The sequence below is a fragment of the Chenopodium quinoa genome, unplaced genomic scaffold (genome assembly GCF_001683475.1).
Source record: "Chenopodium quinoa cultivar QQ74 unplaced genomic scaffold, ASM168347v1, whole genome shotgun sequence".
NCBI classification, from domain to species: Eukaryota; Viridiplantae; Streptophyta; class Magnoliopsida; order Caryophyllales; family Amaranthaceae; genus Chenopodium; species Chenopodium quinoa.
This window is the reverse complement of record NW_018745076.1, coordinates 6877-28024: the sequence shown is the minus strand read 5'-3', so window position 1 is coordinate 28024 and position 21148 is coordinate 6877. Positions and strand designations below refer to the sequence as shown.

At 37.7% G+C, this 21148-nt stretch overlaps 1 protein-coding gene across 1 annotated transcript; it reads right to left on the bottom strand.

Moving 5' to 3' along the window:
- Positions 1-5813: 5813 nt before the first annotated feature.
- LOC110709538 (probable glucan 1,3-beta-glucosidase A) lies at positions 5814-8878 on the bottom strand. The gene is made up of 8 exons (XM_021887756.1): positions 8489-8878; positions 8160-8279; positions 7848-8045; positions 7578-7736; positions 7305-7474; positions 7046-7201; positions 6536-6888; positions 5814-6147 (listed from the first exon to the last, which is right to left on the bottom strand). Exons 1-8 carry the CDS (start codon positions 8705-8707, stop codon positions 5960-5962), a joined length of 1563 nt encoding a protein of 520 aa, XP_021743448.1. The 5' UTR covers positions 8708-8878; the 3' UTR covers positions 5814-5959.
- Between the last annotated feature and the right edge of the window lie 12270 nt (positions 8879-21148).

Here is a 21148-nt window from a genome sequence, read left to right as displayed (position 1 = left end):
TCCCTGAGTATAAAATGTTTAAATTTAAATGTCTAATACGTAGTAAATTTGTTGAGTAATTCTGGCATAGTTGGCAAAGTATTTGTTATAAATGTGGTGGGCAGCGATCAAATCCCACTGCATACACAACACGGAATATTTAAAATAGCACAGGGCCGTCAAAATGTTTAAGATGACCCTAAATATAGCATTGTTTTATTTTCCCAGACATCCTAAAATGAAATACTCGACTACAAATCCCTCAAAATAAAAGCTAGACAAAGAAAGAGAAAGAGAGATACCAGCAATTCTTTGTTAGGAATGCCATCAAAAAGAGAAGGTTTAATCCATCCTTCAGTAACAAGCCATCCACCAAGATTAACTGCCTTTACTTTAAAACCTGGGTTTACGCAAGACTTCTATTAGCCCTTCCAGCTTGACACCCTATTATCAAGCTTTGTATGCAACATATTCCTACTAACAATGAACATAAAAAGGCAGATTTAGCACAAATAATCTTCATTAAATCTTTCGCCTGTATTTATTTTTAGTTTTTTAACGATCAGCTTCTTACAAATGAAATATTCTGGTTATTTGATTATTGATTTCAAAGGGTATGAATATTTATACTGTAAGAGTATACGGAGTACTCCGTATGAAGTAAGACAATAGGAAGGAAATAATTGTCATCATTGACAACACGCAATTAGTCTAGAAATAATATGGTATTGCGAAGTTAACTTTTTCTAACCATCATTTGATTGCCCGCATTTTAAGTTTGATGTAAAATATTTTCAATTAAAATATTAGTTAGGAAATTTTGTATTTTACCACCCACAAATAACTTAATTTTTGAAATTGTCACTCATAAAAAAATTTAATTTAAAATACCATAAAAAAAAGACGAAAAAAGTTATATTTTATCACCATTAAACAATTTCCGTTAAAAATACCGTTAAATCTAACGTTTTAATAAAATTTCTTCGATTTTCATGCCAAAAACATATTTTTTTTTAAAGGTTTTAGGGTCATTTTTACCCTTAAGATCCAATTTGAAATCAAAATTGACAAAAAAAAAATATCAAAAGTGTCTCATTAAACGAGGTATGTTTTAGTAGGCAAAACGAAAAAAATAAGCATTAAATAGATATGCCTTGCTCATCTACTGAATACTCAACATTATGCACATTTAACTCAAAAGGTAAGCATCTATAGTACAGAGAATTTGCACATTTCTGTTAGCAAATATGCACATATCATTTTTAAAATATTGCACATTTTTTACAAGAATAATGCACGCACATTCAGTTTAAAAATTATATATATAACTGATTTTCACTATTTGCTTTAATCTTTTGTATTCTTTGATACTTGCTATTGTGATATTTTTCATGACACACAAACCTTATTGATGAAAATTAATTTGAAATCTAAGAGAATAATCTAATTGATATTTTTATTCTTTAGCTAACTCCACTTCCATCATTTTTTATTACTGTTTATTATTCCTCTTAAAACTACGCGTAAGGAGAAATGGAGCAATTAATAAAATACGAAGGGTGTATTAATTAATTACATCTTCGTACAGAGTACGTTATTTTTATTAATTAATTGGAAAAACGGTCATAGGTTTGTATCATATACACATTACTCTTGCAACAATTAGAGTTTTGCACTATTTATCACTCTTATTTGACTTCATATTATAATTTATACGTTAAGAAAAGTATAGTTATTATGGACTTATTAGATTCGTTTTGTAATATACTTTCATAATATCAAATTCTTATAATTTTTACATTTATATAATTATATAAATTTAACATAAAACATGTTTTAAAATGCATAATTTCATCCTTACAATGTTAGTAAAAACAAAGAAAATATATACCTAATATTCGCATCAGGTAATCACATGCATCATATCGTACGTTATCATGTCAATTAATCACATGCTAGGTACGTTATTTATATTGATCCATTCAAAAAAAAGGGTCCAGTTTGCGTACAAACAACATCGAAGCCTTAAACTTAAAAGGACGGGTCGGGGTCGATTGACACTAATTACTGTTAAGTGTGATGTAACCATTTTGAATCATGCACTGAAGACTCTAATGGTTAGTTGTTCACATTCTTGTAAGTCCATCCAAAGGTTGCATGACCATACACTTGTAGTTGTGCATTTGCAAAGTTTATATAATCCACCTTTGTTGCTCCATTCACCTCCCACTCAGCAACCCATTCTCCTGCATTTAAATGAACATGATAAGATGATTCGTATCAAATTTACCAAAATTTATTAGGTGTTATTGAACTACATACGTTACTTTCTTACCAGTACACCATGCATGCTATTGATAATTAATTGGCATGTGTGATATGTACCACAATACACGTATCTCTGCGTTATATATTAGCGTGCAAGCAACTTCTTATATAACATACGCGCTTGAATAACATCCTTGTTGATAGTAGTTCTTCAAGGTGTCCAGAGTCACAGCAGGTGCTAGTGGCTCATTGATCAGCTCAATTGCCAACAGAGCAATAGAATTAGTTGGTAGTTCATATTGTATTGAATAGAGAGTATAAACCAATTATGGGGTTCAACCATCATCAGCTTAAGTTTTTAGTTAAGATAGTCTTCTAACATGTTATCAAGAGTCGGCATTCTAATCTCATCCACCCCTGTAGCCCAATCGCATATATTCACACTTCGAACCCAACAAACTCTCATGTGAGGGGGTATGATAGGATATATATAAACCACTATTTGTTTAAACTTTTGGTTGAGAATCTTTAAAGGTTTTTTTAACACTAGTGTTAAGTATGTCGCTCTTGCAAAACTGCAAAACTATATTCACAACATTTTCTAACTATCAATAAACCTATACTAAAGGCGAATCTCCGATGACACATGTCATTTTGTGGTAAAATAATTTCCCGCCTAATTTTACTTTCCACAATTTTCTTTTTATTACCGTTGTTACTAAATCTTACCATAATTTAAATTATCATGTTCAAGGTCAAGTATGTACACGATATTTCATTAACTATTATTAACAATAAATTTCCTTTTTATATTACAACAAATGTTACAAATCTAAAGTTGGAATAACATTATTCAATAAATCAATAATTTATAAAATTTCTACTAATCAACTAATAAGAAAATGTATAAACTAAAATCAATTTTTTTTTTAAAAAAAAAATAAAATAAAATTATACATAGTAATTTCTTATGAAATTAATGTTAGTACTATAAATTGAAAAGGCGAGACATAGTTATGTTTCAATTAATTTCATTAAAGTTTAATTATGATAATCTTTAAATTAATAAGTTAATTAAATTTTTTTACTACTATCCATGCATGCACGGAATCTATATTAATTTTAATATAAATTGAGAACTCAAGCTAGGATATTTAGCTTGGATCATTGTACAATAATCATACTCGCAAAAGAGAAAATTTGTTGATTGTTTAATTCGTTATAATACAAGATTTAAGGTTCTTCCTTGATGGATTCAAAAGATGGAAATGGGGGTTTGAAATCAACCCCAAATTGGCGGATTATCATATAAGATCTAGGGATCCAAAGATGGATCCTTTAGGGCCTTTTGAAATCAATCAAAATTTCGCAAGGTTATCAGAGGCAATGTTAGTGAAAGCTGCTTCTGCTGATGCTAGGCAATCTGAGATTCGGAAAGCGGCGAACTTGGCTAGGCAACAAATCGCCTAGGAGAATTTGCGTGATCATGTTCAAGCACACCGCTCTCGCAATAGAGCTGTCAATTCTTGTAAACTGGTTGGGTTTGGATCGGGTTAGTGTGGGTCAGGTTAACTCGGGACAGGTCAATTCAAATTAATGTTGTAACCTATGCGGGTTGGGTTCGGGTTGGGTCATGCTTAAGTCGGGTCACGTCGGGTCATACATCTTATCGGGTTTAGGTCGGGTCAATAACAGGTCGGGTTACATTCGGATCGGGTGAATAATAGGTCGGGTTTAATTCAGGTTTTAACAGGTTAAAACGAGTTAGGATCATTCTCAGGTTCGAGTCGAGTTCGATTCAAGTCAATAATTTGCGGGTTATAATCAAGTTGGGTCATTATCAGATTCGTGTCGGGTTCGATTCAATCAAGTCAATAATTTGCGGGTTATAATCAGGTCGGGTCATTTTCAAGTCGGGTCAAGTTCGGGTTCGGATATCAAATATTAGGTTAATCTAGGTCTCGGATTGATATTAGGTCGGGTCATATCAGGTTCGGATACATAGAGTAGTTTTAGCCTTACAAAGTCACGACTTTACAAGTAGCTTAGAATATATTTAGCATATATTTAAAACCCAATTTTTTGCATGCGGCCTATTGTACCGTGCGGCAGGGGTTACTCGATTTGTCGGGGTTACTCGAGTTTCTCGATCAAGGGTTACTCGAGTTACTCGATCAGGGGTTACATACTCGAGTTGCCGGAGTTACTCGAGTTACTCGGTAAGGGGTTACTCGAGTTGTTGGGGTTACTCAAGTTACTCGGTCAGGGGTTACTTTGAGTTACTCCTGACTGAGTAACCCCTCAAGTAAACCCTAACCGAGTAACCCCTCAAGTAATCCATGACCGAGTAACCCCTTAAGTAACCTCTCACTGAGTAACCCCTCAAGTAACCTCTGACTAAACTCTCAAATAACCCTTGACGAATTACCCATGACCGAACTCCTTAAGTAATTCCTGGCCGAATTACTCGATTAACCCCTGACCGAAGTTCTTAAATAACTCCTAACCGATTAACTTGGGTCGGGTCGGGTCTCAGGTCGGTTCATATCGGGTTTGGGTCACCATTTTTCCGGGTTCAAACAGGTTGGTCAATAATTGAGTTCGGGTAAATTTTTCGGATCAAATCAGCTTTTGACAGCTATATCTCGCAATACCAAATAGATTATTCTAAGCACGCCTTGTTTTATTATTTTCTTTGCATCAATCATATTACAGATTAGTATTTCGTCTATTATTACATTGTTATAAATACAGTATTATTATTGTTATTCTCAGGATTATTTTGATGATTATCAGGATTATTACTGCTGGCTTTCTATATTCTGTCTTCGTTCGTGATCATGTTGGAAAGGTTTTTAAACTCTCTTGCTTGTATTCAATATAATATTAATCTATAATGTCTTGTGTATAATTATAACCTGCTGCTGCTGTTTCAATTTCCATCTTTGGTTTTTTTTTTTTGGCCAATTAATCATTGTGGTATGATAAATTAACTCTGCTGCAGGATATCTTGATAATTAGTTTCTCTGAAGTCTGACCATTTTTCTATAATCTTCCAAACTTATTGAGGGGCCTTAATAAGAGGCTCCATAAAGGAAATGAGGGTAGCAATCGGTTGTTTCGTGGTGGGTTGAGGAGGCGACATACGTGGTGACGGTGGTGATTTTAGTACAGTTGAAAGAAATAAACAATATTGAGGCACGAGGAGAGATTGCAGAAATTATACATCTGCAAACTGCAATCTCGCTCCAGTAATCAAAGTTAGAAGATCTCAAATGCCCAACTTGGAATTAAAAAATACTTCCTCTGTTCTTTTTTACTTGACCTGTTTCTTTTATCACGCTTACCAATGTAAAATTTTTACGATCAATAATTTTAATTCTGCATAAGTAAAAATTATAAAAGTTTTATATTATGATAGTACTTATTGAGACAAATTTAAAAAGATGTCACATGAATATGTTTTTCATTACATATTATTCACAAAAAACAGTTAAAAAAGAGATCATTAATAGTGTAAAGTAAAAAAAACGGAGGAAGTATTCAATTTAAGCTTCTCTCGTTGCTTTTATAAACCTGTGCACTTCATATACTTTGTAGTATTTTGATTCTTATATTGAAAATAAAGGGGCTTAAGTTTACATCATATCATTTTGTTACAATATTACCAAAGCCTTAAACTTAAAAGGATAGCCGGGTTGTGCTGATACTACTAATTGGTTAGTGTGATGTAACCATTTTGAATCATCCATTGAAGACTCCAATGGTTGTTCACATTCTTGTAAGTCCAGTAAGCCCATCCAAAGGTTGCACGGCCATACACTTGAAGTTGTGCATTTGCAAAGTTTTGGAAATCCTCCTTTGTTGCTCCATTCACCTGCCACTCAGCAACCCATTCTCCTGCGTTTCAACAAAGAAAAAATGATCAAAAAAGATGATTATTAGTGTCAAATTTTGGAAAATGTGTGCTACATACATAACTACATACCATGCCAATGATAATTGGCATGTGTGATACGTACACGTATCTGTGCAATGTATATTGAGTTATATGTGAATAGAATCATGGCCCCGACTAATAACACCATTCATAAGTTGTCATGCTTGTTGGTCCAAATCAACAAGGAATCGGAATGTGTGATACTTTTTCTGAAGATTACCTATTTTGCAACTTATTGTTGGCCTCTCATGATACCAGTACTCTCTGATAGTATCAACTCTCATGTTACCAGTAGTCAGGTAGCATATGTAAATTAACATGCTCGCTAGTGACGGGTTAAGTACTTACCAACAAATGTAAGGGGGCCATCGGAGGTTGTGATGTAACCCAAATCTGAAGACCTGTTGTTGTTGATGAAGTCTATGTTCTGTTGGACACTCATGTTATCGAATATGCTGGAGAAGAGGTTGTAATAATGGACATCGACTACAGTTAATTGCTTTCCACTAGCAAGGGGAAACAACTCCCTTGCATCTATAGGTCCTAAGCGATTGGACATTATAACATACGCGCTTGAAGAGTACTTGCGCACTGTATCATATCCTTGCTGATAGTAGCTCTTCAAGGTGTCCAAAGTCACAGCAGGCGCTACAGGCTCATTGATCAGCTCAATTGCAAGCAGGTTAGACTTTTGTGCGTATCTGAATTCAAATGAGATTGTGCTTAATGCAGTCAGACAAAGGCATATGTAAAAAGGATTTCAATAAAACAAATTAGAGGAAATTAGAAAATTTTCCTGCACAATTCTAGTGGAAATTATAATATAAGGATTTGAAACTTCTAGTTCTGATCAAGTACCTGGAAGCTAAGAAGTCGATAACAGCAACACTCTGCTGTACAGTAGCATCAGTTTTTCCCCATTCAAGAGATCCATCTCTAGTTCCACTGTGTTCATTCCCATTTTGTGAACCGGGTGCTGCGTGCAGGTCTACTATAACCTGGATACCATATTTTCTGCAGGTTCAACACGCGTAAATAACAACATAAGTCCCTAGTTCACAAATTAATTCCTAGTGATCAGAACATAGTAGAAGGGAAAAATAGATAAAAGGCATACTGTGCCCAAGTGAAGGCATTGTCCAAGGCCTGCAACGATCCTCCAACGAAAGGCTTAGGGGGTGTCGGGTCACTGGCTATCCACCATCCTACAGGAATTCTAACAGCATTGAGTCCATTCTGAGAAATGAACCTGAAATCGTCCTCAACAATGAATGTGTTCCAGTGTTCCTGATATTATGATCATGTTCTTATTTTTGTCAGAATGTTTAAATTTTCAACTGTTTATAAAGCAAGATATTACAAGTGGTGTAAGTATATGTTGCTAAATTACCCTCATAACCTCCGGGGCTTTATCCGGGCCATAACCATTAGTAACTTGGAATTCGCCTTGTAAGGTTGCGACTATAGTCATCACAAAAACAGATGGGTTATCATCTCCCCATCCACCATCCCCTGCATAGTCTGCAGTGACCTGATCCTGTGTCTTTGCCTGCAAGAGTTCATCAAAAACGGATCAATCTCAACAAACTACCAAATTCAGTGAATTTACTCGTAGTGAAACTTGCACATGTGGTTCTAGCCGGAAAAGTAAGAGTTAAACCTGCAAAAATAAGCCACTAGGGGCTTGAATTCGAACACGATTTTTGTCATTAGGATTCCTGACAATCTTAAATGTTTCAGAAGCTCCAGGGGTGCTAGCTACTGTAACTACTGTAGGACTGCCACCACCAGCCTGCACTCCTGCAAACTGATTGCTGAACACCCGGAAATTAAACGTGTTTTCGTCGATTCTCCATAACTACATACAAAAAAAATTGTTACAGCTTACAATAGTAGGTAGCTAACTTCTGATTAGCACATTCAGAGTTCGAAACAAATTAAACTAAGCGAATGTTTAGACAGTGTAGCTTACCTTAAAGGTTTCCCAACCTGATGCTGAAATTCTGTTAGCAACTAAGATGTTCCCTCCTCCATTCTCAGCGCATACATACTTCCCAATTGTCACTGATTTTAACTGAATTTGTGTTCCATCCTGTATATTTAAAAGTACTAAATAAATCAAATATCTTAAATTAAAAAATAATATGCTTCTATTTCTAATCAATAACATGACATAAAAATTAGCTGAAAAAACCAATACAAAAATAGCATTGTTTATTTCCTAGACATCCTAAAATAGAATATGTGTCTACTAATCTCGGATAAAATATAAGTTATACAAAGAGCGAGAGAGAAACAAACCAGCAAATCTTTGTTAGGAATGCCATCAAAAAGAGAAGGTTTAATCCATCCTTCGGTAAGAAGCCATCCTCCAAGGTTAACTGCCTTAACTTTAAGAACCGGGTTTATGGAAAGTTTTGAAACAACCCTCCCAGCTTGGCACCCTATTATCAAGCTTTGTATACAACAAATTCCTACTAACAATGAACATAAGAAAGCGAATTTAGCACCAATCTTCATTATATATTCCCCTGTATTTTTTTTAATGAAATATTCTGGTTATTTGATTATGATTGTAAGGAGTATGTCTATTTATATTGTGTATGAAGTATGATTATAGGAAGGAATCAGAATTATGTGATTATTTGGTGAACATGAATTGCCAACGCGCGCAGTCGTGTAGAAATAATTTGGTACTGCATAGTTGACCTTTTCTAATCATAACATTTGACTTCCTGCATTAAGTATTTATGTATAAATTTCATTCCTGTCCCGATGTTTAAGGTTCGACTTTTGTGCTAGTTTGAATATTGCAAGGTGTGAGACTTTACTATATTCTGTCTCTAAAAAGTAATAGATCTTTTTGTTTTGATCGTTTTTTAAGACAATCACCTTTTAATTACGGAGAAACTCTGAAAATAGATAGAGTAGTTTTGTTTTAGTGATAATTTAAGTGACTTAAATGGTAAAGAAAAACAATGTACAATTTAAATTCACTAGGGCGATGTATAAAGGATCAAAAAAATTATACAAGTATATATTAAGACATTAATCAAGTTATTAATTAAGTAATTAACCAATGTATAAATCAAGTCATTAATTAACCCATGCAAGTAGTAATACTTGATTTAGTGGTACATTAGTGAAAATAATAATCAAGCAATAATCTTCGTGTGTGAAAAACGATTATACTTTTATAATCGTAAGGAAATGGAAGACAACAGATGTATTTGCATTGTATATAATATGCTAGTTTAGAATTTTAGATTATTGCTTGGTGTCTAGAATTGTTTATGCTAGACGTGCTTGATGTCTAGATGATTAGAACATCATTATGAAATTGTATATAATATGATAGTTTAGGTTATTGCTTGACGTCTAGATGATTAGAAGATAATTATGAAATACTCATAAAATAATTAGGACATATTATTTGACCAGCCTAATTCATGAATAGACCATCCAGAAATACAAATTTCTAAGGAAATTCCGCGTTACGAATATACATGCAAGTTGGTACTCTTGTTGCTTAGAGTTGACGCATGCATAACCAAAAGGATGGGGACAAGTAAGTGCATCACCACTTTGCCTCTATCACAATCACATACTTGCAAATGCAAATATGATGGATGGTGTTATATATATATATATATATATATATATATATATATATATATATATATATATATATATATATATATATATATATATATATATATATATATATATATATATATATATATATATATATATATATATATATATATATATATATATAAGGTTAAATGAGAAGTTTTTTAAATGAGAAAGATGAGAAGGATTTAATGTGCATAATTTTCCACTAAATATATATATATATATATTTTGAATAAAATGTGCAAAAAATATTTGACCGAAATTCAATGTGCATATGTTTTTCATCCTTCTCATTGGATTTCAACCCTATATATATATATATATATATATATATATATATATATATATATATATATATATATATATATATATATATATATATATATATAAAATACTCCATAACAAACATTATTTTTTTGGAATAGAACATAATCATGTGATCGTGAGCATTTTCCTTACTAAAATGATTTTATTGTTCTTTCGGATACTAAAATTTCATGTTGTACCATTGCTTGGATAGCAAAAAATTTCAAATCTAAATCCGTATGTTCTGATCTTTGATTTCTTGAGTCTTATTTCATGTTTTACGAGTGATATTCTCCTTTTTATAATTCAATTTGTATAACCCTAAATCCTATTATAACGATTGAAATTAGTACGAAGTATAAGCAAGATAATTTCTCGTCGTAGACATTATTAGCTCGATGACGATGGCAAATATTGTATCCTAAAAATTACGTGATGGTTTACTCACAAAATCTACCAAGAAGGTGAATTTTTTAGTAGTTTCGTATGGGCCGGCCCACATGCTATATCAGGCTGTCCATGGGGGCCCAAGGTTAATTGCCTTTATTTTACGTAGACACATGCCTTGTTAACTTATTTGAGAAAAGTCCGAATATTAGATATTGACCAACCCAAAGAACACTTCTGAGTTCTGACCTTCTGAGAGTTATACACGACAAATTGTTTGCGTATCATTTGGATCCATTATCACTGTACTACCTCCTCCTCTTTATAATCGCAACAGTTAGAAAATTTACACTATATGTACACACTTTTTTTTTTTCTTTTTTTTTGAGGAACACTATATGTACGCACTAGTTTAACCATCTTTAATACGGAGTAATTTACATGTTAGAATATATAGTCATATTAAATTTTATTAAATCCATCTCAGTCACATATTTTCATATGTGGTTGGTAACACGCCCATACCGTGTTGTCGAGGTTACTTATGCAGGGGTTACTCGGTCGGTCAGGGGTTACTCAATCGGTCAGGTGTTACTCTGTAACACCCCAATAATTCTCCCTTTTTTCAAACCACTTACTTTAAATAAAAAATAGAGGAGAACCATTGGTGATTTGGGGATTTTGCTCCCACCAATCGGAATGCGCCACGTGGGCCAATCAAGTCCTGCCAAGTGTCCCCCAGTTGGAACTGTCAGGGCTTGCCACGTTGCAGACGCTTATTCGTCCACCCTGGACCTATTATGTCATGACACGTGGCATAATCCATGCCTAATGGAGAAACCGGCCACCCAGGCCCAACTTCCGAGGGAAGCCCAATCAGCCCAAGGTTAACCTAAACCTAGGATTGGCACGTTTCTCAAGGTTATAAATACCTCCCTTAACCCTCATTAAGGGGGATTACGCACATTAAACACTCTCACCTAGAGAGACCCAATCACTTTAATTTCCGCATTAATTACTCCTTAATCAAGTACTAACTTGACCTTCGGAGGCGGATCTCCAATCATCCGGAGCATCCGTTTGTTTTGCAGGTACAGGCGTCCGGTTCCAGTCTCGGAATTGTAACTCTCCCGCAGGACATCAGAAAACCCCGAAACATTTTGGCGCCGTCTGTGGGGAGAGTACTTCTGAGATGGCATCCACGTCTGTACCGACTCCTGAAGAGAGGCGTCCCCTAGACGACCCTCAAGTTCAGTCGGACCACGATACTGAGAATGAATTGGAAGTTGAAGCTCACACAGCTTCAGACGGGACCCTAAGGGCCCGACGCACCCGTCATACCGAAAGGAGGGAACGGGAACATCTTCAAACTGGACTCAGTGATCCAGCAGGCGCACTGCCTGTTCAGCAGCAGCCGGCTGATGGGTCTGCTCCCATTACAAGGAACGAACTCATGACCTTCATGAGGGGCTTCAAGGGAGAGATTCAAGAGTTGCTCAACAAGAAGCCTGCTCTGGCCAAGGAACAGTCGGCTAAGAAGCCTTCCACTTCAGGGAAGAGGAAGCCAGTTCAGGGGCGAGAGGCGACCCCTCATCCTAACTCTAGGAAGTGGGAGCCGCCTGCCCTTAATTTCACAAAGTACCGCTTTCCAACTCCAGGGAAGAGGAAACATGTTCGTCATATTCAGGCGGACGGGTCGAAGAAAACATACACAGATGCTCGGTTATTGCTAGAACAGAAGAAGAATGACCGATTGTCAGAGTCGGCCTCTACTTCAAACTTCCAAGACAGTCTGCGCAATACCTCGATGAGGCATAATCAGTCGCATCATGAGAGTCAGTCAGGCGGTACCTCCCGTCAGTCCGGCTTTCATAGTGACCAGGCGGTACCGAACTTACCATTTGTACCGCAACAACAATATTTTTTGCAGCCACCTCTGTTTGGTGGGCATGCAGCAAAGAATGTCCAACCTATGGACTGGCAACTACGGTTGCTTAGACTTGGGGAACAGCCGTCGGCCTTCTCCAAGGAAATTGCTGAAGCCGCTCAGCCGGCCAAAGTGAAAAATGTATTAGTAGGCGCCTATGACGGCACTACTAACCCAGAAGACCATTTGATGGCATTCACCAACCTAATGTACCTTCAAGGGTTGGATGATCCCACTTGGTGCAAGTGTTTCCCAGCGACTCTCAAAGGAATCGCACAACAATGGTTCGGCAACCTGCCGACTGGTTGTGTGAATAATTTCAGGACGCTTGCTTACTTATTCACCTCCAACTTTGCCATGAACATACCTGCGAAGAAGACGACCCTTGATTTAGGAACGATTCAGCAGGGCGAGAAGGAGGGGCTTCGTTCTTACATCAGGCGGTTTAACCTGATGAGAATACATATTCAAGGGTTACCGGACGAGGTAGCCTATACTGACTTTTTCAGAGGCCTCAAAGACGGATCGACATTCAAATTTGATTTGGTCCGAAAGAGGGTGGCGACTCTTCAAGAGGCCTTGATTGAAGCGAAAGCCTATATACAGGCGACTGATCTTTGTAGTACAAAACAGTCGGACGGGAAAAGGTTCGACAAAAAAGAAGGGCGACAGAAACAGTTGTCGAACAAAGATGAGAAGAAAAGAAAAGAGGTCTGGGCGGCTGATTCCTCTAAACAGCCGGCCCAGAAGAAGAAAAAAGAATTCAAACCATACTCCCCAAAGTATGCGTTTAGCAAGGATAGCCAAGCTATCCTAAAGGAAATCAAGGGACGGATCTCAATTGAGAAGCCGGTCCCCATGAAGGGTTCTGCAAGCAACCGGAACCAAGAAAAATTATGTGATTATCATGAAGATGTTGGTCATCACACCAACGAATGCATCAGTCTCATGCGGTATCTGGACCGCCTGGCTGAGCAGGGCGATCTTGACACTTATGTCAAGAAATCTACGGGGAACACTTCCTCGAAAAAGCAGTCGGCCAAAAAGAGTCAACAGGCCGACAGCTTTGATACAGATGATGCAGTCGTCTACACCATTGCAGGCGGCTTCGCAGGAGGCGGTCCCACTATTAGGGGCAACAAAGACAATATCAGGCGGCTAGATGTAAATTCCGTTCACCAAGAACGGCCCTCCAAATATTCATTTCCTGAGATTGTCATCACTGAAGAAGATCTAGGAGGGGTAAGGGGGCCGCATGACGACCCTATCGTTATTGAGTGTAAAGTGGCCAACTAGAGAGTTAGCCGAATCCTTATAGATACTGGAAGCTCCTCAGATCTTATCAGTAGCAAATGTCTGTCAAAATTAAAATATCAGACTGATAGCATACATCCGGCATCCCACCCTTTAGTAGGGTTTGGACGAGGAGTCGTCCACCCGGTGGGACGAGTGGATTTACCCATCCGCATGGGTGAAAAAGGGGAAGGACGGCACATGGTAGTCCGGTTCCTGGTAGTAGAAGAACTCTCGGCCTACAACATGATTCTGGGACGACCAACCCTGAATAATTCCAAGGCTGTTATAATCCCATCTCTTATGTTGCTCAAGTTTGAGAGGGATAATGGAACAGTCGGGTCCCTAAGGGGAGATCAGAGGATGGCCCGAGAGTGCTATCTCTCGGATATCAAGCCCACTGTTATGACCGCTGGATCAAGTGGTGGAAAAACAGACCTTGGCAATGTCAAGGAGAGTGCGCCTGTTCAAGAAGCAGGCGGCAAGAAGAGAAAGGCAGCCCAGACGGGGGCCGCAAGAAAAGACAGAAAATAGCAATCATTGGCATAAGAGCGGTCGGACGAATTCCGCCCTCAGCCGGCTGGTGAGCATACGGACCTGATCTTAGACGACTCACGTCCTGACCGAACAGTCAAAGTTGGGATGACTGCTCTGAAAGTCCTGGGTGACGATTTGCACAAACTATTGAAAGAATACAAGGACATCTTTGCATTCAAAGTCCACGAAATGCCAGGCATTAGTCCTGACCTGGCGGTACATAAACTGGCTGTGGATCCGAAAAAGAAGCCGGTAAGGCAGAAAAAGCAGAACCATGGCGAAGAAAGAAGTCAGGCGGCAGCCGCCGAAGTCAAAAAAACTACTTGATGCAGGGTTCATTCGGCAATGTTACTTCCCAGACTGGGTTGCAAATGTGGTGCTTGTAAAAAAGCCGAATGGCACCTGGCGAATATGTGTAGACTACACAGACTTAAACAAGGCGTGCCCCAAAGACAGTTACCCTCTGCCTAAAATTGATAACCTGGTCGACTCAACAGCCGGCCATGCTTTGATGAGCTTTATGGACGCCTACTCTGGTTTCCATCAAATTCCTTTATGGAAGAAAGATCAGGAGAAGACGGCCTTCGTCACTGATCAAGGGTTATACTGTTACACGGTTATGCCGTTCGGTCTTAAGAATGCCCCGGCCACCTTCCAGCGAATGATAAACACTGTGTTCTTTGATCAAATCGGGAGAAACGTCAAGGCATACATTGATGATATGATTGTCAAGTCTAAGCTTCAGACAGATCATCTATCGGACCTCCGAGAAACTTTCGCCACACTCAGGCGGCACCATGTCATGCTCAATCCCAAGAAATGTGTATTTGGAGTTGAGTCTGGGAAATTTCTCGGATTCCTTATCAATCAGAGAGGAATAGAGGCGAACCCTGAGAAGGTGCAGGCGGTCATCGACATGCAGTCGCCTCGTATCGTCCGAGAGGTTCAGAAGTTAACAGGTTGTCTGGCGGCCTTGGGAAGATTTCTAAGCCGATCAGGCGACAAATGCTTATACTTCTTCCAGGCCATTAAGAAGAAGGCAAGGTTTGAATGGGGGCCGGATGCTGAGGCGGCCTTCCAGAAATTGAAAGTTCACTTGCATTCCTTGCCAAGGCTGGTCAGCCCTTTGCCCAAAGAAGTACTCTACATGTACCTGGCCGTCTCTAATCATGCGTTAAGCGCTGTTCTTCTTGCTGAAAGAGACGGTTGTCAGCTCCCGGTCTACTTTGTCAGTCATGTATTGAAAAATGCCGAGTTGAGGTATCCCTTAGTGGAGAAATTTGGTCTTGCACTCTTCATGGCTGTTAAAAAATTGAAGCCCTACTTTTTGGCACATGCAGTTGTCGTGTATACAGATCAACCTATCAAGCGGCCACTAACCACCATGGATTCGTCAGGCCGGATGATCAAATGGGCCATAGAAATACAGAGCCTCGAAGTTACTTTCGAGCCTAGAAAAGCAGTGAAGGGGCAAGCCTTTGCTGACTTTATTGTTGAGATGACTTGTCCCCCTGATTCTCGAGATCCAGACCAAGTCTGGAAGGTATATGTGGATGGAAGCTCTACTTCAAATGGTTGTGGAGCAGGCGTCATATGTCAGTCTCCAGAAGGCGACATGTACGAATATGCTCTACGCTTCAGTTTTCAGGCCTCAAACAATGAGGCAGAATATGAAGCTAACTAGCCGGAATCCGCATGTGCAAGGCGGCAGGGGCACGAAAGATAAACGCCTTTTCCGATTCACAATTGATAGTGAGTCAGTATAATGGCGAATACGAAGCAACTCATCCGGCCATAATCAAGTATTTACAGGCGGTACGGCAGACAGTCGGTTCCCTTGAAGATTTTCATCTGACTCAAGTGCCGAGATCAGAAAACAACCAGGCGGATGCACTTTCAAAATTAGCATCGTCCGCCTCTTGTGATACTCCTCGAACTGTTTTTTGGGAAGTAATGGAGAAGAGAAGCATCGAGGAAGACCCTATTGGAATCCTAGACAGAAGCTCAACCTGGATGGATCCAATCAGGGCATATCTGACAGACGGTACCCTGCCGGATGATCATCACCAGGCGGCAGCGCTGAAAAAACGGGCAGCCAGTTTTGAAATGATAAAGGGAGAACTTCACAAAAGAGGGTACCTTCAACCCTACTTAAAATGTGTTACTCCAGAAAAGGGGCGAGAGATACTAGACGATCTTCACTCTGGTTATTGCGCTTCCCATATAGGCGGTAGGACGCTTGCTCAACGGACAAGGCGGCAGGGCTACTTTTGGCCTACTTTAGAAGCAGATGCAATGGAGATGGTGAAAAAATGTGACAAGTGCCAAAGGTTTGGCAAACTAATTCACCGTCCGGCTACTGACCTCACTACCATTCATAGCCCACTACCGTTTGCTAAGTGGGGCATGGATATTCTGGGTCCCTATACGCCTGCTACAGGCGGAAGGAGGTACATACTTGTTGCAGTCGACTACTTCACTAAATGGGTGGAGGCGGAGGCTGTAAAGGGAATCAAGACGAAGGATGTAATTTCATTCATCTGGAAAAATGTCATCACTCGGTTCGGGGTTCCCATGTCTATGGTCTTTGATAATGGTCCCCAATTTGAGACGCATGTTCTCAAAAGCTGGTTGGGTGACCAAGGAATTGCACACCACTTTGCATCAGTCGGCCGTCCACAAGCAAACGGCCAGGTAGAAGCTTTTAATAAAATCATCTCAGACGGTCTCAAGAAAAAGATTGAACGAGCAGGCGGCCTATGGGCGGATGAATTGCCACATGTTCTCTGGGCCGTTAGGACGACTGAAAAAGGGGCGACTGGAGAAACTCCATTCCTCCTAACTTATGGTGCGGAAGCTGTTCTTCCAATAGAACACTACGAGCCGACTCTTCGAGTAATGCTATATGACGAAGAGGCAAACTGGGAAGCCATGCGCCTGGCATTAGACTCACTCCCAGAAAGGAGGGGCAATGCTGTCTTGCGCCATGAAATTTACCGCCTGAGAATGACTAGATCATACAACAAAAAAGTACACAGGCGTCCACTCAAAGTGGGGGACTTTGTACTTAGAAAAATGGAAGTAGTTGGTAGGGCTAATGAGTCTGGCAAACTAACTCCCAACTGGGAAGGACCCTACCGAATCTATGAAGAGGTCAGGGACGGTACCTACCGTCTGGAAACACCAGACGGCCAACCGTTGCCTCGAACCTGGAATGTAGATAATCTTAAGAAATATTTCTTTTGAATGATGTAAATAGTCGAGGGCTACTTAATAAAAGTTTGATGTTTCATTCAATTCTGTACTAAGGGGGGCATGCCTACTGACAAACAGTCGGCTACTCTCCATGTTTAATTTTCATTTTTACCTAAGAGGGGCATGCCTACTGACAAACAGTCGGCTACTCTCCATGTTTAATTTTCATTTTTACCTAAGAGGGGCATGCCTACTGACAAACAGTCGGCTACTCTCAAGGTTATAAATACTCCAATTAGGGGATTTTGCTCCCACCAATCGGAATGCGCCACGTGGGCCAATCAAGTCCTGCCAAGTGTCCCCCAGTTGGAACTGTCAGGGCTTGCCACGTGGCAGACGCTTATTCGTCCACCCTGGACCTATTATGTCATGACACGTGGCATAATCCATGCCTAATGGAGAAACCGGCCACCCAGGCCCAACTTCCGAGGGAAGCCCAATCAGCCCAAGGTTAACCTAAACCTAGGATTGGCACGTTTCTCAAGGTTATAAATACCTCCCTTAACCCTCATTAAGGGGGATTACACACATTAAACACTCTCACCTAGAGAGACCCAATCACTTTAATTTCCGCATTAATTACTTCTTAATCAAGTACTAACTTGACCGTCTGAGGCGGATCTCCAATCATCCGGAGCATCCGTTTGTTTTGCAGGTACAGGCGTCCGGTTTCAGTCTCGGAATTGTAACTCTCCCGCAGGACATCAGAAAACCCCGAAACAATTGGCATGTACCGCCACGTGTTAAAATGTTAAGCCTTTATCAAAGTATCACAGCGGAAAACCAAATTTAAGTCTTTAAAATAACATAGTTTAGAAAACCAATAAGTCAAAGCTTACAAACTGGAACAATCAAGACCCTTATTTAAAACCAAACCAATATTCAAAATCTAAAGGATGAACGAATAACAAAACATAAATAAGTTCATCACAAAAAACGAGTACTCTCAATCACACTAATCCCTTGACAATGCGTTTGCCAAATCCCTGAATTTCACATCATCAAGCTAACATGTGCAATATTGCTCCCCAATAATACAAGTGTAATAATTAAATCATCACAGAGTCATTGAAAGGCGAAGGCCATGACTAAAAGAAAACACACAAAAGCATGCAATCAGCACAGTTGAGTACATACAAGCTACAATGCACCAAACCTAACATGTTCAACTTATTAAAATAAAGAACATTCAACATAAATTCATTAACCAAGACTCCACATTAAAATAATTTAATCAATTCAATATACTCACTATCCAATTCCAATCCACTTGACTCTTTATATTTAATTTAATTAATTTAATTGGAGTAAGCAATAGACGAGGTTGTCCAACCCACCAATTCATTTTGGTCCCAAATGACCATTTAAAATAAAAAAAAAAATAGCGCGATGCAAGAATGGGCGCGACTCCATTCTCACAAAGTTAGTCTAGGATCCCATCTAACTTTCATTATAAAATAAAAATATAAATACCAAGAGAAAAGAGGACATGTTGATCAAACAAGCCTCAGAAAGCCACGGGCTACCACCGTGTACCCCAACCCATAACTGTCAATACTCTAAAAGTGCACCCTTTTCAGAATTTATTGCTCATCCATGTTTCACTTTACGTGATTACAAGTTTAATTAATAGCCGACTCATTCAAGTAAACCATACATAATGATCATACATATAATTCACTTTAAATCTTATTTAGGACAATGATGATCACACTACAAATTGACCTTTAATTCCTTTTAATTCCAAATTATCAAAATTGTTGAACATAGTCAGCCCACCTAGCCATTTCAGCTTAATCCACCTTTACTCAACATACTAACAAGTCATGCTTGAGTAAAAAAATAAAATAATAATAAACTCATAGAATAATTAATAAATTCATTCCACTTAAACCATTCAATTCCAATCCTTCAATAATCCAAATGTGGTTAATAAACCAATCCAATAAAAATATGCTTGTATCAACATTACATACAAACAATTAATCCAATATATTCAACATGCTTGCATCCATAATTCCATACAATTATGTTATTAAAATCAGTTTCTAATAAAATCAAATACAACGATTACGTTAAGATGATTAAAATCAATATATTGTTCTTCCATGTTCTTCAGTATTCTTCATCGATGGATGAAAATAACCACGATCATCATAATCTTTGTCCTATAATACACTCACACGTCAATGAAGATTGAAAGTATGCATCGATCTACATATAATATGTGAAATTTGAATTCATTTGAAATCAGCGTTCGTGCGAATATGGGTTCGTATTAAATCCTAAAACAATATATGTTAATTGGATAATTACAATCAAGGGATGCAAAATCGGCCATTATATGGAAAAACTAAAATAATTTTTATCAATTTTTCAAAAAATTGGGTTCGTGTGACAAATCGGAGAAGAAACCATAAATTTTGTTTTTGAAAACCTTTTTGATCCAAAAAACAAAGATAAAATTATAAATCTTGTTTGTTTATAAGGCATTAACCTAACTTTTACTAGGACATTACCTGTAACACACAATTTTATTATTTTGAACATTGCCAATTATTAGAAAGTACGGACAAAGATTTATACAATCTTACATAATTATTTTTTACAAAAATTATTATGAACACAATGTCTTTTAATCTAAGAAAGATTATTTAAATTTTAAGGAACCTATGTTAGTAATGATTGAAAAAAACTTTAATTCTCTTTTAATAGAAAAGGAAATGTATTGATTGGGGATAGCATACGTGAGTAGCATATTTTAATATAGCCAATTTAAGATATAATATAGTTAAAATAATTTTTAACCAAGTTCTCAAAAAAAAAAAAAAAAAAACAATAAAAAAGTTAGGTTTGGACAGTAATTTTTGTTCTTTGATTTGTGTAATTTGAAATTCAGCTTTCTATAGGGTAAAAATTATTTAAAACAACTAATCAAAATTGAAATTTATTAACAATGGAAGGTGTTAGATTTAAGATCTATATTTGAAGAATCTAATATCATCGTATCACTAATAAATAAAGTCGGTGTCGGAGTCAGGCCACGAGGCAGCGATAGTTAGCCTTCCAGTTTTTCGCCAAGTGTCGCGTCACATTGGAGATAAATTGGTATTATTGTGATACATATGATGTCAAGTAAGCGATTTTGAGATAGATTTTTTAAAATATAAAATTGTTACATAGAGTTTTATTATCGATAAAATTCTAATATTTCATATATACAAAGTTAATCATAACTTTTAATAAATTTCCTATAACTCAATTCTATTTCCATCATCAAATTCGTTTTAAAAAGTTCTTTAAAATAAGACCCATTTATAATATATTTAATCACAAACTTTTATACGTAGCTGGCCAAATCGTGTCACCAACTATACAAGAGTTACTTCGTTAGTGTTATAGTGGTTACTCTATCAGTGTTACAGATAGGAGTTGCTTAATTAGTGTTAAAGATTACTCAGTTAGTATTACAAGGGTTGCTCGATCAGTTTTATAGGGGTTACTTTGTCCGGCCAGATAGTGTGGCTAGCCGCATACAAAATGCATTGTTATTTAATTTATTTAAAAAGATATTAGAGAATCGGTAAAAATAAATTTTAATTAGTAAAAATAATTTTAGG

Coding starts and splice junctions, on each gene's coding strand:
- LOC110709538 (XM_021887756.1), bottom strand. CDS start 8,707: ATGAAGATTGGTGCTAAATTCGCTTTCTTATGTTCATTGTTAGTAGGA. Junction 7,737..7,847: donor CTAGTGGCTTATTTTTGCAG/GTTTAACTCTTA, acceptor GAACTCTTGCAG/GCAAAGACACAGGATCAGGT. Junction 6,148..6,535: donor TGGCCCCCTTACATTTGTTG/GTAAGTACTTAA, acceptor GTTGAAACGCAG/GAGAATGGGTTGCTGAGTGG.